At 39.5% G+C, this 16,623-nt stretch overlaps 1 protein-coding gene across 1 annotated transcript in view; it reads left to right on the top strand.

Moving 5' to 3' along the window:
• The window catches only part of CERS6 (ceramide synthase 6), a 113,858-nt gene that overhangs the window by 43,565 nt on the left and 53,670 nt on the right, over window positions 1-16,623 (top strand). The window contains exon 4 of the mRNA XM_050339489.1: window positions 9,855-9,912. Within this exon, the coding sequence (XP_050195446.1) occupies window positions 9,855-9,912 (58 nt within the window). The remainder of the gene's footprint in view (window positions 1-9,854; window positions 9,913-16,623) is intronic.

Genomic DNA, 16,623 nt, shown 5'->3' with positions numbered 1-16,623 from the left:
TCTGTATTAAGCTCTGGACGATTCACGTTTCTTTAGTGTCCCGTCTGGATCTGTAACTTAGTTATACATTCTTTTATGATTTAGTTACGCACTTTTGTGCTGTGGTGTATTTGCACAGGCTGGCTCAAGCTGTAGTTCAGCAGCACAGCCTACCACTGCAGCTTTAGCATGCTGTAAAGGCCATCTCCCTGAGCTCTGTGCCCTTGCCCTCCCATCTGCCCTGCCCTGTTCCAGACAGCTGGGTGTACAGCTGTTTGTCAGGCAGCACACTGTACCTGCGTGGGTTGAAGGTCACCCTGCATGAAAACATACGGTGCTCGTCAGTCAGGTTTTCCTGTTGTGGGTCATGAGGTGGTCACATAAGCATGCTGGAGTTCTGTTGCTTGTGGTTGTGGAGAGTGCCTGTGCAATCAAGTAACAGAAGGGAAACCAGGGAAGCATGGGCAGTACTTGCATCCAGTGTGAAAGCTCAGGTTTTGATGTGATGGAGGAGAGAAGTGGGGGAAATATCTATAGCCACCTGGTCCTCTTGTGGTGGAACAGGGCATGGTGTGCCATGTGGTGCTCTGAGTGCATCTCTTCCTTCTACAGCTCTGATACAAGGGCTTAGATTAACACAGCTGAGTAAATGAATGCTTTTCTGCTGAACAGCTGCTTCTGTGGCTGTGTTTATTTTCTTTATCTAATTCTTCCTATCATTTCCCAATTTTGAATAGTCAAATACTGTGTCTGGGTCTGCTGTTGTTGCCCTGCTAACCTGATGCATAAGAAAACTGGTGAAGAGGAAGGTGGAAGTAGACTTCTTGCAACTCTTTCATATGCTGCTCAAGAGGCTCCAGTTAATTCAGGGCTGGTATGAAACAGATCCCAGAACTGGGCAACGTTGGCCATTTTCCTTTCCTACTACATCTGCCATACTCACATGTGAATCTGGTCTGTGATCACTGTTTTGCCTTTTTAAGCTGGGCCTCAGAATGTTTCTCTGCCCAGACATGTTATTAGGGGGAAATGATAACACTGGTTAAGTGTCAGGAGTTGCCAGCCCTCTTTCCATGCTATTCTACTGGAGCAGAAAGGCAAACCTGTCCATGCCGTGTCCTCATTCTATGCTCACCGTATTTTTAGACTGTGCATTAAGCACTTTTCATTTTGTGTCTTATGAAATCTCCCTCTTCCCTCAAATTGGATTACTTAAAACTTTGAATTCCCTGCCCTTACTGCCTTCTGTGACACAGTTTTTAACATAATTAATAAATTAAAATTAACTCATGTGCTGGTCCTGCAAAGACACTATCACTTAACATTATCATTGTACATTAGGCAAGGTTATAATAAATTAACTAGGTTTCCATTCCCTTGCGGGTTGTATGTACTCATCATTATTTTACATTGTGGAAATTAAATAATTCCTCCCTAATTTCTAGTTAAGGTGAACATGAGTTCAAAATTACAGTCACAATATAACAATTATAGACAACTAAAGAACAACTGCAAAGACTGCAGTAGCTGCTGCCTTCTTCTGTATGGAACAGTACCTTGAATTGTCTTGCTCTTGATTATGGAAGAGATCAGCTGCTGCCTTCAGTCAACCTCAGCTTTAAATCAAGTTGCCAAACACTGGAGCAGAGGGGCTTGAAAGAAACATGGAGGCAGAGCTGTGATTTTTCAGAGGAGGCACAGCAGATGTACAACCAAGAAAGCTAGGGTTCAGTTTGGGATCAGGATCATTTAGGTTGGAAAAGACCTCCAAAATCATTGAGTTCAACTATTGACCAATCACCACCTTGTCAACTAGACCATGGCACGTCCAGGTGCTTCATGAACACTTCCAGGACGGTGAGGGTGAGTCCACCCCCTCCCTGGGCAGTCTGTTCCAACGCTTAACAACCCTTTCCAAGAAGAAATTCTTCCTGACGTCTGACCTGAACCTCCTCTGGCATAGCTTGAGGCCATTGCCTCTTGAAATGCTACAGACTTCAAGACTAAAAATCTTTAAGCTTAGTAGATGGAATTCACAGGGTTTAAAAACTGACTCTTGACGTTTTGGGGAGGATATTCTGTGAATGTAGCACAGGTTTTTATTCCAGTTTATCACTCTTATTCTGCCTGAAGCATTGGACTCCATCTTCACCATTTGTTTCAGGTACTAATATCTCTTGTTCTCTCATTTAAAAATATTTCATTGTTGCCAAAATTTAAGGGTGTTTTTAGTTTTACTTTAATGAAACTTTCCAATAGTAAAACCAGTCTTGCCCAAGTAGAATAGTGTAAAAGGGAAAATAAAATTGACAAGATAAGCTTTGCATATACTGCTAAAAACATTCCTTATCCTCCAGTCTCAACTATGACAGCACTGCAACTCCACTTAGAAGATTGGGAGGGTTATCTTCTGGAATGGGAGTACAGAATGTGTAGACACAGCAGACCCTCCCCAGAAGACTGATCTATAACCGTGTAAGATGGAGGGTGTGTGGTTGCTGCGCACAAATTCGGTGTGTGCTGCATGGATTGAAGAATGCAGCACAGGAGTGTTAGAAAATGGAGAAACAACATTGACATCTAGCCTACTTCTGGAATACTTGTAAGGGGTTCGCATCCGCTTTAGCAGGCAAAAAACCAATCTGGGGCAGATGACATAATGCTACAGGAAATTAACATTCAGCATGGGAAAAAAAGAAAACAGCTAATACAATTTGCTCTAAGAAGATAGTTACCTGTCACAGAAGTTCCTTATGCACACATATAAGTTGACCGTCATGTCTAGGACAACATTGGTAGGTGAACTGCAAATGCAGTCTGGAAGATTCAAGTTATTGTTGCTCTAGAACTGTAAAAGAGTGACTTGTGAGATCACTAGTAAGAATGGAGAGTAGAGGTCCCCGTTAGAAAGATTTTGAAAGATTTGTTTTTTCTCTCCAAGACTTGTCAGCTGTGTACATCGAACATCACTGATGGGAAAACAGGTCTGTTGATCAAACCACAAGGGAGGGTGCATGGCAGGGACATCTGTTTTTTCTATGTGCACTTCCCATGAGCTTTCCAGATAGTATCTCTTTGTAGGGCAAGATTTGGCAATGCTAATAGATCTCTGAGGTCTTATCAGACCTTTATTTTATGTAGTCGTCAAAGTACTCAGAAGAGAACAGTTGCATAACCATTAAACAGAAACTATGTAACCTGGAAGGAGTTTCCAAAACACCTTTTGTATTATGCATATTTCCTGGCCTAATTATATAAACATACTTTATTATTTATAAACCTGTATCTCTTAAATTTAGTACTCTATTTCCTTTCTGCTTTTTTGCACTACTAAATTTTGCACTTAAGACTTTCAGAGCTGCATTTTGAGCATACAGATTTAGGACAGGACTGGTCTCAAGTGGCACTGTAATATTAAATATTAAATAACTGATTCAAACTGCATCCAAGAGGAAAATCAGATGACAGTCAAGTCTTGAGCCAGAAAATTGAAGAAGAAAGCAGTAAACATTTCTCAGTTTATCATACCTGCTATTTTGCACATTTTAGTGAGCTGTGCATAACTGTCAACCTTCCTCAAATAACTCCGCCTTAACCATAGTGCAGGACCTATTTACCATTTGCATGTTCCAGTCTGACTCAACAGCAGTACCATGCTGAAAGAGGCAAGAAGATTTTATTTATTTGTTTTTTACCTGTGTATTTTGTTTTTAATTAACATTTTTTTGTATCCACTTGCATCTGCCAGGCTTTGTGGAAATGCAGAAAATTATCATTATGGAAATCTGGGGAGGCAGCACATTGGAACAGTGAAGTTGCTGCCATCAACCACACAGTTAGTACTTGAAGCTTTGTATGAGACTACAGGAATGAATATAAGTAAAGATATAGTGGAGAGTACTCTTTGAGCTGCTAATAGTCCTATTTATTACATGGATTAAGCACTGGTTTTCAGAGCTCTGTCTTGTATTTTTACATTGTGTATTGCCTAAAAATAGTATCTTTGGGGAAATTTGTTTTTTACAGGAGAAGGGTTGCTGTTTGTTGTGTTAGTTTTTGGTTTTAACCTAAAGTTGGAGTAGACCTAAAGTGGTCAGTAGACAATGTCACAAATATTAAGGAGCTGATCCAGAAGTTCAGAGTCTGTCAGTTTTGGGATCATCCTCTGAACATCTCTCCTTAGACACAGTAATCTAGAAGGAATGCATACCTCTGCTTATGTCAGGAGCAACAGTACTTGGACTAAGTCTTCTTGAGGGAATCAGAAAGTTGAAGGCTCTGGTACTGCATTTGGGGGAGCAGAAAAATGTAATTTGAGAATAAAACCTAAACTACTTTAAGTCACGGTGGGAATGTGGGGAACTTAGTGATACTTCCTGTTTAAAACAAATAAACATTCAGTATTGTGTAAACTCAACTTCAGAAATGCTCCTTTGAGCACTCTTACAGTGAACATGCCATTCAAACCAAAGGAAATCTTTGCAGCAAAAAGTTGTTTTCATTCTCAGCTAACAATTCCAAAGCCCAGCTACATCCGTGTCCAGTCCAGTCAGACAGTGGGGATTCAAATGGAGAACAAGCTGTGTAATGGCAGTTCAAGCTTCTCACCCTCTTCAGAACCAAGACCTGCAGCTGTGAAGTTTGCATTAGGCTCAGTTTGACTTTTAGCCCAAAGCCTGAGCCCAGAGGTCTGTCAGCCACTGCCAGCAGTTGAGCAGCTGGTGATGGAGAGAGCAAATCTGACATTTTACTGAAGTGTATTTCCATGAGAAAGCTTCAGGTGTCTGCAGTTTCTCTGAAAGTAGTTTTCAGAGCCAGAAATCCAGTTTCTTTGATTGCAGGCAATATGGTGAGCCCATGACTAGTTGCTAAATATGCTGGGGGTTTTTAATGTTAACTGTTTGTGGCCCTGACTGCAGCAAATCAATGGCAAAAGCATCGATGTAAGTAACAGCTACAATTCTAGAAGCAAAATGGCTGTTATGTTTTTAATAATCGTGCATTTATTAATGTTTCATGTTTGGTTGCCAAAAGTCAGTTGGATAGGTTTGGATCTTCGCACACCATTTCTGAGCAGCAGACATTGGTTTGGCACCAGAGCCCTAAGGACTGTGCAGTGCCAGGCAGGTGCTGCAAAGATGGGGCTCTGCGGGAGTGGTGCTGTTCACAGCATGGCCCGTCAATCTTCCTGCAAAAGAAATGGAAGAAAAGGAAAACTGCAGGAGCAGAGAGACTTGTGCCTCTTCAGCCTTACCCTTGGAAGAAGCAGTTATTTTCCTGGTAGAACAGCTGTACTGAGCTCACTCAGCTGGACAGCAGATCTATGAGGAGGATGGCGTTTTTCTGACACAGAGCACAAACTCCATGTGGTGGGTTCTGCAAAATGTGTGGTGTGTATGGAGTAGGGGGATGCTTTGCTGGAGCATTGCTCCAGCAATTTGTTTTTATTAGCTGAAGTTTAATTTCACTTTTTAGAGGGAAATTTGAAAGACAAAATTCATCAGTGTGATGAAGGGAACATGGTTAGACACATGCCTGAAATCAGTGAAGTGCTTGCCCAAGTGGGCACTGGAATAGTTTTTGCTGAATTGAGCACCACAGGGTGTAGCAGATTAGTTGGCATAGGCTCTCCAACTTTTCCACATGCTGAAGCATCTTTAAAATTTCATTGGACGCTCAAAGTTAAGAGGGTTGAGAGGTTAAGAAACTGGCTATGCTCTATATTGCAAATGCATTCCGATGTTGAACAAGAGGAGTCAGAAAAGAATTTATTTTTTTGTTATGGAAGAGTCACTTTTTAGTTTGACTTTTTGCTACAGTGTATCCCATCCACATTTGAAACACTGATCTGGTAACTGCTATCACAACTTGAATTTGTCAGAAGGTCTATATGTAAACTAATTTGATCTCTCTAATTCCGAGCTTGAAAAGACCAGGTGTAAACCTGGTTCACTTTGGAAGTATTTTAGGCATGTTAATGCAGGACTAAAGTGAACCTTATAAACTTTATTGCAAGCAGACAGATCAGGTCTTTCAGAACACTTGTTTCTTGAGTGCTTTCATCTGGGTTTGCTGGATTCAAACTAACTTAAAAGTCTTTTAAGCAGCCTGCTTTGTGTGTATGTGGGTCATTCAAATTTTGTGTCTATACAACTGCCAGAAGGAGTGTTTCAAGTCTGAAGGCCAGAATAAATTCTCACGAAACAGAACAGCTTCAGTTATCTTCGTCTTTCAGTTAAATGCGATGAATTGATGTGGGCGTCATCCACAACAGAGTGCTTCACCTAGTGACCTCCATTGTATGGTTTTAATAGGGCAGTGAATATGGCTGAGGGAAAAGGGGAACAAAAGACATCTTAGTACAGATCTTGTCTTACTTTTCCTAGTTTTTTAGGCTCTGCTACTGCTGCTTTAGAAGAATTTGTTACTTTCCCTCTTCCAGATAACCAGCTGTGACCCAAACAACAGTAGTCCCCAGTGACATGTGGACACTCAGCACGAGCTGCTGGTGGTTAAGGAGGGCCTTGAGCAGAATATGAGAAAAGGTACCAGAGGGGGTTTATACCACTGGCCAGGCATCTTCCCTTCCCTGGGGTCTGTGACTATTCAGACTGTGCTCAGCCTAAGGGCATTTTCCAACCATTAGAGTTGGGACTTAATCTGCACTTAATCAACTACCGCTTTGTGAATTCAGTTGGGAATAAGACTTGATAATCTCACACTTAAGAAAGATGTCCTCTTCTATGATGCTCTGTGCAGAGAGAAAGAACATTTTGCCCAAGTTCCCCAAATACTGAAGTGGTTTGGACACTGGCTGTGCTGTGAGTGGACCTGATTACTACTCCTAGCTGTTTCCCTTCACTTGCTTTCCTCATCAGTGGGCTGCAGTGAGACCCAAATACAGGGATAAAGAAGTACATAGTGTAGATTGAAATCTGTTATTCACATTAGAGTACTTGTTGCAAGAGTACTGATTTGAGAGTCCACTTTTGGAGGAGTCTTGCTGGACACATTTGCATTGCATGAAACTTATTTCTCACATACCTTCTGCCCTTGTCTGTATGCTTTTGAGTGAATAATGCAGCTTCACAATCTAGTTTGTGTCCCTTTTCTCCCTGTCCATCCCAGGTCATGGACTATGCATCTATTTTACCTGTAGGTGTTTGCTCTTAATTGCAGCAATAAACTATCTACAAGTAGTGGTAAAGCAATGTGGGAAATTCCTTGGACTTCCTTGTATGAGACTGAGATTCCAGTTGGCTTATTCATCTGACAGAATTGTCCTTTGAAACCTGCAGAAAAGGTGGCCAGCTGCCTACTACAAGCAGTGGAAAGTCATTTGTAGCTCTGCTACCACCAGAGTTAGCTGATTAATGATGATAAACATGCTGTGAGGCCAATTCCAACTTTGTTTTGTTTTGAATTTTTGTTTCTTGCAGTTTGACCAAGACAAAATTTTGTAGAATAGCTTTTGGGCATGTTGTTCAGCAGGAATGAGGAATTTTTTTCCTATTAATATTATTTATCTTTTTAAGGAGTTAGCACTTTGATCACCTTTGTCTATCACTCAGTTCTGAGCCTTGCTTCATCTTCTGATGGTCAATCCAAGTACACTTGTTAGGTAGGTTAGGGAAAAAGAGCATATATTATCATATCCTTGTGTGCAATTATCACCTTTGTAGCAGCTGAACAGTTCGTGCAAGTTGATTGTCCTTGGCAGACCCAGATAATACCTAGTGCTCTTGGCTCTGAGGTTTTTCCAAAGCTCCAGAAATTCTCCTACAGGGCAGTCCATGGCTCTAGTGCAAGTTTACAGCAGAGGCAGTACTTTGGAAGGTGGGTGGAAAGTTAGATCGGGAAATTGGTGGGTTTGAATTTGTTTGTTTCAAGAAAGAGTCTTTTTCTTTTCTTTGGGGTGATAGCTGCAGGAAACGCTGCAATCGAAGTATTCCAAATGTCTGTGCAGACTGGAAAATCTCTGAGACCCACCAACTAAAACTCAACCATGAACATATTTCAGATATGTCAGGCTGCCTTTGAACTCCTTTACGGAATGTTGCATCTCCCAACAGCAAGCTACAAATGTCCTCAAAGGCATTATGAATTTTGCTTGAAGAAACGTGAAATAAAGGTGATAAAACTCTTTGCAAGGAATTTATCATAACTGCTCACATTTAAAAGTGAAAGAAGGGCACTGGGAGTGCTCATCAGTGATTAGGTTAGACAGTTTTTTCGTCCTGATATTTTTATTTTCAGTGGACGGTCTTAAAACTTTCACTAGATGATGTATATAACCTTGAAGTTAAATGGCAGGTTTCCTAGCTACAGGATTGGCCTAACAAGAAAATTGTCACCCAAAGAAATCCTTCATCCATGTTACTGTACTTGCAGTTTCTTCCATGTGCATGATCTGAAGATTTTCTACCAGCACAACTAACATTTAGTCTCCAAGTAGTCTGTTTTCTTAGTGTCTTGAGGAAACTGCCAGCATACCAGAAAACAGTGAGCCCTTTCACTGCAGTGACTGAACTATTGAAGGGATTGGTATTTCTGTCACTACAGGATAAAAGATAACTTTTCTTCAGCTGAAGTATCACAATTTAAATCTCATTGATGTTCTTACACTCTCCTCAGTTTATCAGTGTTATTTATGTATGACACAACTGTCTTTCTAAATACCTGTAAAAGTAGCTTTGAAGAGAAAGATTTGGATTAACCTTTTAGATAGAAACATTTTCAGTTTTTGTAACCATTCCAGTAATGTTTGAACACACTCCAGTGCCAATTAACAGGAAACCAATAGTTTTGCCAGTGGAGAGTAAGTGCTGTAAAATATGTCATTGAAGATGATTTACGTTGCAGCATTGCTTCACTTTAAGGAAGATAAATCTCATCCTGCTATAAATGTTATGAATATTATTTCACTGGTGTTTATATTAAGCATGTATGTGTAGTCACTCCAACCCTTGGGGGGAAAAAAACAAACAGGAATTCCTCTAAGAATTCACACTGCACAAGGTTATGATTTTATTTCCATGTACTTCCATTAGCTCTTTCCTAAGTGAGTAATGGGTCCAAAAGATAGGAAGTTACTCTGTATGTCTTCTTTCAGTGGAGAAGGAAGAAAGACATAGATAAGAGGATGATTTTGTATTAAATCTCTCTTACTTTCCATGGCATCTTGTTCTTAGCGTCTAATTTGCCTCTCTCTGAAAAGACAAACCAGAAGCCTGGAATTTTTTCCATGCGTATTTGGTGAAATATAGAATCACTTTTATCAAGGGAACACTTGAGCAGCTGATGTAAATTGTTGATATATGTATCTGTATCCAGCATATCTATCTGACACAAATGCAATCCCTAAAGCAAAGTATGGAGTGCTGGAATCTGCTACGTGAATTTCTAGCTCATTGTGAATGATTCTTTTCATAATTAAAGAGTGTATTTGACATGCATTACTCCGAAGTCACCTGTAGAAGGCTTAATAACATTTCTTATTATCTTTGTCCTGGTGTCTAATAACAGGTGAACTTCCCTGCAACAGATGTGCAAATTGTCCTCTCTTTGCTGTCCTGCTAGTTTTCACAAAACTTTTAAAAAACTTAATTATCCTTAAAAATTTGTGGAGGTTTTTCCCTGTTACATTTAGGTGAAATTAGCCAGTATTTTCAGAGAGCTAATGAGGCGAGGAAAAGCAGCCAAATGAGCACAGTGCTTGGTAACAAAAGTTGTAGAAAACCAGACAAAAATTTTGTTTCAACTTCTATTAATGTGACCAGGGTGTAGTGGTTTGGCAGTGCTAGAAGAAATCTTGTGTTGAACTGTAAATTATGTAAACCTGGTATCCTAGAGTTAATCTCTTGTACCTTTTGCAGGTGGAGATTTACATTTTACCTTTATATATTTACCTATGGAGTACGGTTCCTGAAAAAGGTAGGCATTTATATTATTATGCTTTCATAACACATCACAGACTTGTTTGAAGTCTCATGTAGGTAGAACATAAAGCACAGGCATAAAGCCTATGTTCTCAAAGAATAAAAATTAAAACTGACTTAAAATACATAAAATGCTTTGCTACTGGCATTAGTAAGGAGTATAAGTTCTTATCAATATTTAATGGGTTTTAAAAGAGAAAAAAGGTCTAACAACATGCCTAGTTCACTTAATTGATTTTCGTTATAGACACTAAGCTGGCAGTAAGGCTTACCAAAGTATTCATCTCAGTTTCTCCATCATCCTTGTTTAAATACCTCTGGCAGAGGTTACTTTTTACTAACAAACAAAACACATTAGTGTTTTATAAAACACCTTTTTTTTTTAATCTATTCTTTGTCTGAAGTTTCTATGGAGTTTCCTGTCAATGCTGTGTTTCAGGTGATTTAAGCAGAGAAGGATATTGTTAGCTTCTAAACACTCTGTTTACCCTGCCGTAGATGGTAATGTGGATTTATGGTGCAAATTGCTTTTACAGTGTGACTAGTTCTCAGAGCTTTTGTGAAAGTCGGGCCATATTTTTGCACTTCTGAGTGGTGAAATTTGGGGAATGTGTGCGCTCAGTGTGTTGGTGTTATCTTACCTTGTTTTTTTGGACAAAATGTATCCTAAATGTTTCTGGTGCTTCGTAAGTAAAAGACGCTGTTAAAAAAAGTACTAATCATTTTTATGGCTGTACCTCTTGAGCCTGTCTCAGGTGGCAGGCAACTTGGTGCCAGTAGGACTGATGATGTGCCTGTCTGGGGAGGGCATATCAGAGCTGTTCTCAGCTATTTCGCAGTGGTCAGCCCCAGGGGAAGTGTGGGCACCAGTGCTCCAAACCAGCATGTGATGTGCAATCTCTCCCTGCCTCCTTGAACACTTATATTTTGTGTGTACTTCATCCATTAACAGGCTGTATGGTCATGATCTGATATCCTGTTCTCTGCATTTGGGTTCGCAAATGTCTGTGGTATGAAATATGAGAACAGTTTTAATAGTGAATTGTCACAGCCTAAAAGGTTACTCGGCCTGCAGGTGTGCAGAGATCACGGCTGTGGGTTCACAGGATTCAGTAATAAACAAGGACCCAGAGACTTTATAATCTCAATTTTTCTATTTCATTACTGTAAATGCCACAAAAATCACCCTTAACAAATACCACAGTCACTATAAGAAATCATTCCTATGATTAATAAAGTGAATCTCTCTCAGCACAAAGAAAGTGTCTGTTCTATGAAAAATTCTGAATACCAGCATTTCTATAAACTAAGAAGAATATAGTAAATTCATGCTTCATTACGAGCCATTGTGAGCTGTTTCTAAAAGCTGGAAACCTTTGGAATGGTCAGGATGTCTTCCAGTTCAGCATATCACTGTGGTGTGAGGAGGGCTGGCTGGCACAGCATGGTTGTTTGAACAAGGTATACAACTGCTTGCTTAACAAGGAGCAGCTGTGTTCTTTTTGCTGTAATTTTAATTTCCAACATATTTCACTTTTACAAATAAAAAATGTTTATTATGTAATTATGTATGTATTTGTAATTACTCATTTATACACAGTGTTATAAATGAGCCTTGTACCATTTTATGCTATTGTCATTATTCCAGTGTTCTGCTTTGTTTACTCAGGTTTTTCTCTTGGAAATATATGTAAATTAACCAAGTTATGATTATGATTGTGTTTATATTTACACTATCTCCCTAGTAACACTTTGTAACTAAAAGAAAGTACAGGCTTTTTGTCTGTTCATCAAAACTCTTTGGTGTTGATCAAACACTAAAGATTTTGCTGAGTCCACTTAGATGGGAGATCTGTATTTGCAAGGAGTAAAATCCAGACCCAAAAATCTGGAGGGAGAGCTTTGCTACAGTACCCAAGTGGATAATCCTTTTTAATTTGTCTTGGTTTTCATAATTGAATAATTGCAAAGAACACTAAATTTCTTTCTTAGGAAGCTAGTGAAAGAATTTAAGCATAATAAATTCTCTGACAAATTTGATAGAAAGATCTTTCCTTCAAAAATCTGTTTTGCCTGGAGATAAAGTTCGTATCATAGTCAGTAGCATCTTACTGTGTTAATGCTACGGTAGAGGTTTGAATCCTTTCAAATAACAAGGTCTGCTTAAGCCCATCCCTAAGAATACTAGTCCAGAAGTAAGCACAGTGAGTGAGCTCAGGTGTACGGGCAGTCCCTACTGGTGCAGTTCGACCACAGCAACGTGTGCTGCCTTACTGAGAGAGGGCATAAAGAGTGAATACCACGAATGTTTGTGTTTTGAAGAATGGAATATGCCACCAGTGTAGCACCACATTGGAAATACTTGTTTTGACTTTTAAAACTTACACTAATGCGTAGCTAATACATGATTTTGGGTTGTTGCATTAGACATTTTGATATGGTATGTCTTTCAAACATCCAAATGTATTAAGAACATATTTTTAGAAGGAAAACTGCATTTTAGTGCTTTTCAAAATAACAGAATCATTCAAGGTTGGTTGGTTTGTCCATTTCTGGATAGTTAAGATCCTTGATTTGAGAAAACTTTTTGCCATGTTGAGTGGGAAGTGCTCCTCGTTAGTTGATCATTAAATTACTTTAACTCTCACAGGAACTTCCTTTAGAAAAGTGAACCAGCTCAATCGTAAAAAAGGTGCTCCCTAAAACACTCTGCCCAATGCATCACCTCTTCTGTAATTTCTGTAATTTCTGTAATTTCTTTGTTAACTCTTGAATTGCCAGGCAACAAAATACTCGGACATATATTATTGTCCTTCCCTCCTGACTTTACCTAGTCTCCTTACAACCTGCTGCTCCCTTGCTTTGCTGCATATGTTGCTGACTTGATGGGGTTTTCTGTTCACTTCTGACTCTCTTACGTTTTCTTTCCTTAGTCTGAGAGTGAAATTAACCTACAGGACTGGCATGGGGCCTACCAATTACTTAAACACCACTTTGAGCTAGTTTGAGCTCCTTTGCTTTGTGCTGGCCCTTTGCCTAGAGGTGAATTTTGCATTCTTTCTGAAAACACCTTTCTCTTAATGCCGACAGCACATGAATCATTGCTACTTTGTCTTCTACTGTCACCTTCCCTATTTGCTGCATAAAGCAATATTATTGCATTAGTGCAGTATCAGCAGAAGGGTGGATGTCAGCGTCTCTTTGTGCCCACTGGACCACCCAAGAAGATCTAAACAGGATACTGTAGCAAACCACCATTCTTGCAAAAAGTGTCATTAGGTCTTCGGTAGCTTTGTGAGGCTTATCTGGCATTTGGGGGAGATGTACTCCAGCTTAATAAGCAGTAATTACTTAGATTTATCAATTCTGTTTTAGTTCTGAAAGTGTGATACTATCAACATGGCACACATTCCAAGGTTAATTTATTTTTGAATGGTGGTAACTAACTACATTCAAGTTTTAGGTTTGCCTGGGTAGCGCATCTTGCAAGGAAAAAGAGGCCTAGGGTTTCAGCTTTGATTTTTGCTTCCCTACAAAAGCAGGTGAAAGCTAAAAAAGCTGCCCTACAGAACAGTCATAACACCCTCTGAAATGAGGTGGTAAGCTTGTCTTTGTTACTGTCCATGACTGCAGGTAAGGGCTGATCTAGATAGAAGAAATTTATGCACTGAATAAAGCAACTTCTAAATTTTTGTAGTAACTGCACATAATATATCAATTCTTTTGACATACTGTATTTCCTGAGTACATGCTGGAGATTTATAGCTTTCTTCTTACTGAAGGCTGTGTCTCTATCAAATTCTTCTCTTGGGTTTTGTCTTTTTCCAGTGACAGATGTATACTGTTAAGGTATTCATAAAATAAAAAAAAATGATACTTCTGTTGAAAAGTATTTTCCAAAAATCTCAATTCATAGGGAAAAAGTGACTGACATAAAACTTTGTTGTCCAAGTTTGCTCTGTTGCAACAGAACCTATATGTTTTAAATAAGTTTTTCTCTTTGTGATGTCTGCAGGACACTTAGATTGGGTCACTTTGCTGAATAAAGTTCATCATGAACTCAGAAAAATCCCTCAGGTTAGGAAGGCTGAGTACTGACTATAGTGTCCTGAGTGTGGCTGTTTGCTGTAGGCCATGATTGGGTGCTGATATTGTGTATGAGGGATTTTAGCAGTGTAAAATGCATAATAACTCATGCTACCACCCACCCTCCTTCCCTCTATCCGTATCTGCTTTCCACAGGCTCTGAGTCGTACACCAGATTGTTCACAACACTCTCCCCCACCTCCTGCCAACAGAACCACTGAACTACGAAAGCAGGAGAACTTTATGGAGATTGTGCTGGTCTCATCCTTGGTGCCTGTGACCTCAAATGGGTGGATGTTGTCAACTTTGTTGCGATAATAAGAGTGACACTGTGTGAATATTCCTACAATGTGTACAGTTGATGGCACAAACCATATCCATCTGCTTCAACTGTTTCCCTTTTCTTGGGCCTAAAGAAACAGTAAAAGGGCAGCTTCTACCATTGTTGTGTGCCTTTAGGGTGCAGCTGTATGATTGGTCTTTCTTACAAATATTTTATGATATCAAAGAAACTTGTGCCCCTTTCAAGAGTGAAGTGAGAGACTTAAGTCTTTGGCAGGAGAGTCAAGAAGGCAAGATGCGCTTGCTTGCTTACTTACAAACAGATCACGTGGAGAGGAGTAACTCGCAGCCTTCCACATTCTTAACCAAGCCATTGTATCACCTACAAATTTTGATTTATATGTGCATAAGAGACCAACAGACTTCAGAAAAAAATTTACCATAGAGTTATTAGTATTTAATTATCATATTATACATTCCTCCCTTCCCCAGCTTCTTTTCAGGCTGCAAGGTTTAATTTTATTAAAGGGTTTGCTATCTGTAACTAGTGAAGTTGTTAATGATGTTTCAATCTCAAAGCATCTCGATGAAATTGTTTCTTTGGTTTTGGGATTTTTTTTAAAAGTTTCTCACAGAGTGTTGCTGCTTCTTCTTCATGTCGTCTCTAACTTAATGTTTTCGGTTAGTAACTTATTTATATTACCAAGTGGTGTAATAGTGGGATGAGACTTTCTGCTTCCCGAAGGGTCTCCCATTGTTAAAGGGAAATGTATATTTGTTCTTTCAAACCAGAACTTTCAATTTGATGAAAATGAACTGTAAGCTTGCTACGTAATGGACATAAAGTAGACCTTGGGAGATTGATAGGTTTATCACTCAACCCCATAGCACTGTGGGTTTCTGGACATGCCCTGCAGAAGTGTGGTGGCTTATGCACTCAGGGGATGAAATAGGTCATCATAATTAGGATATAAGTCACCTCTGTCATTTCTGATACTTTGTGAGAAGAGGGAATCAATGTAAATGTAGATTAGAGTTCCAGCCAGTTCACTTGCTACCTCAAATACTATCATTTTCAAGAGCAGATTTGACAGCAAGTATTCTTCTGTGTGAAGAAACAGATGGAGGTAGAGGCTTTCAAAGAGAAGATGAAGCTTTCTTTTTTACTGGCTGTAAACTCCATTCTTCACTGTTTTCCATAGCAGATTTAAATGATTTGTGGCTGAAGAGTGGGTGGCCCACAAAATCATTTAATGCAAAGCATCCACCTTCGTGTCTACTCCTGATTGCCCCCATTCTTGGCAAAATGGCAAATACTGGATGTGACCATCTCATCATCTTAGTTTCCAAGCTTCTAAAAGAGGTGTTTTGGCACTGAGGACTGAAGGACCGAAGCCAATCCTTTCACTACAGCATTCTTTGTGTCTTTATAAATCGCTAAGATTTGAAGCATAAAAGATAAGTAACCAATTATGTTTCCAATCTGATAATGTATATGCAAATTCTTCCTCTTTCTGAATGACGCTGAGATTTTTCAGCACTACCATTTGTTTCATTTGCATGTCTACAAAACACTTCCTTGCAGAGCACCACACCAGTACCGATGCCAACAAGACATGAAGTTCCAGTGGCATTAAACTGACTGCTTTGCTTATTGTTAACATAGGAACAAGATAATTTTTTGTTTTCTTCAGTATTATTTGCAGTTAAACAAATGGTGGCTTGGCTCATTAAGGGTTAAGGGTCTGATTGTGCTTCCATTAAATGGGAAAAATAGCATTAGCTGCAGTGATAAAGAAACAGACTGAGGAATTCAGGATTGGCTTGTTTCTTGCTTGCTCATCCTTGGTGCTAAGCAGTGTCTGTAAAATGAGAAGTCTTTACAAACATCTGGAAGCAAAGCTTCCAGGTGTCGTATAGTGACTCTTCACATTTAGTTTCCTTCCTTTAATTGTCCATGAGAATTACAAACTCAGAAAAGAGCATGAATTTTCTCCAGTGAGAGTCTTGTGAAGTCTGTACTGAGATGCAGGAACCTGAAGTTCCATGTAGATATCCTACTGGGAAAAGGACCATCTGCCTGGATAAACAAATCTTGCTGTTTTTCAGATTTAATGTTGAAGTAAGGCTGATGATATGAGGATGCTGTGGCTATGTTATAAAATGCTGGGTGCATCAAGATTCTGTATGTATGCAGCTGATTGAGTGTCCTTCCTAATGAGTCATCCCCTACAACAGAACTGTGTGCTGTGTGGTTACAACTGCTGGTAGTGCAGAGAGCTTGCAAAAGAACAGGGAAAGCCACGTTGAAGTGTAAATTTGACTCCAAAACCCCACT

Source organism: Myiozetetes cayanensis, unplaced genomic scaffold (assembly GCF_022539395.1).
Source record: "Myiozetetes cayanensis isolate MyiCay16 unplaced genomic scaffold, myiCay2020 scf9, whole genome shotgun sequence".
In the NCBI taxonomy this organism is placed as follows: domain Eukaryota; kingdom Metazoa; phylum Chordata; class Aves; order Passeriformes; family Tyrannidae; genus Myiozetetes; species Myiozetetes cayanensis.
Note: the sequence above shows the minus strand (reverse complement) of the source record. Positions and strands in the feature narration are given on the sequence as shown.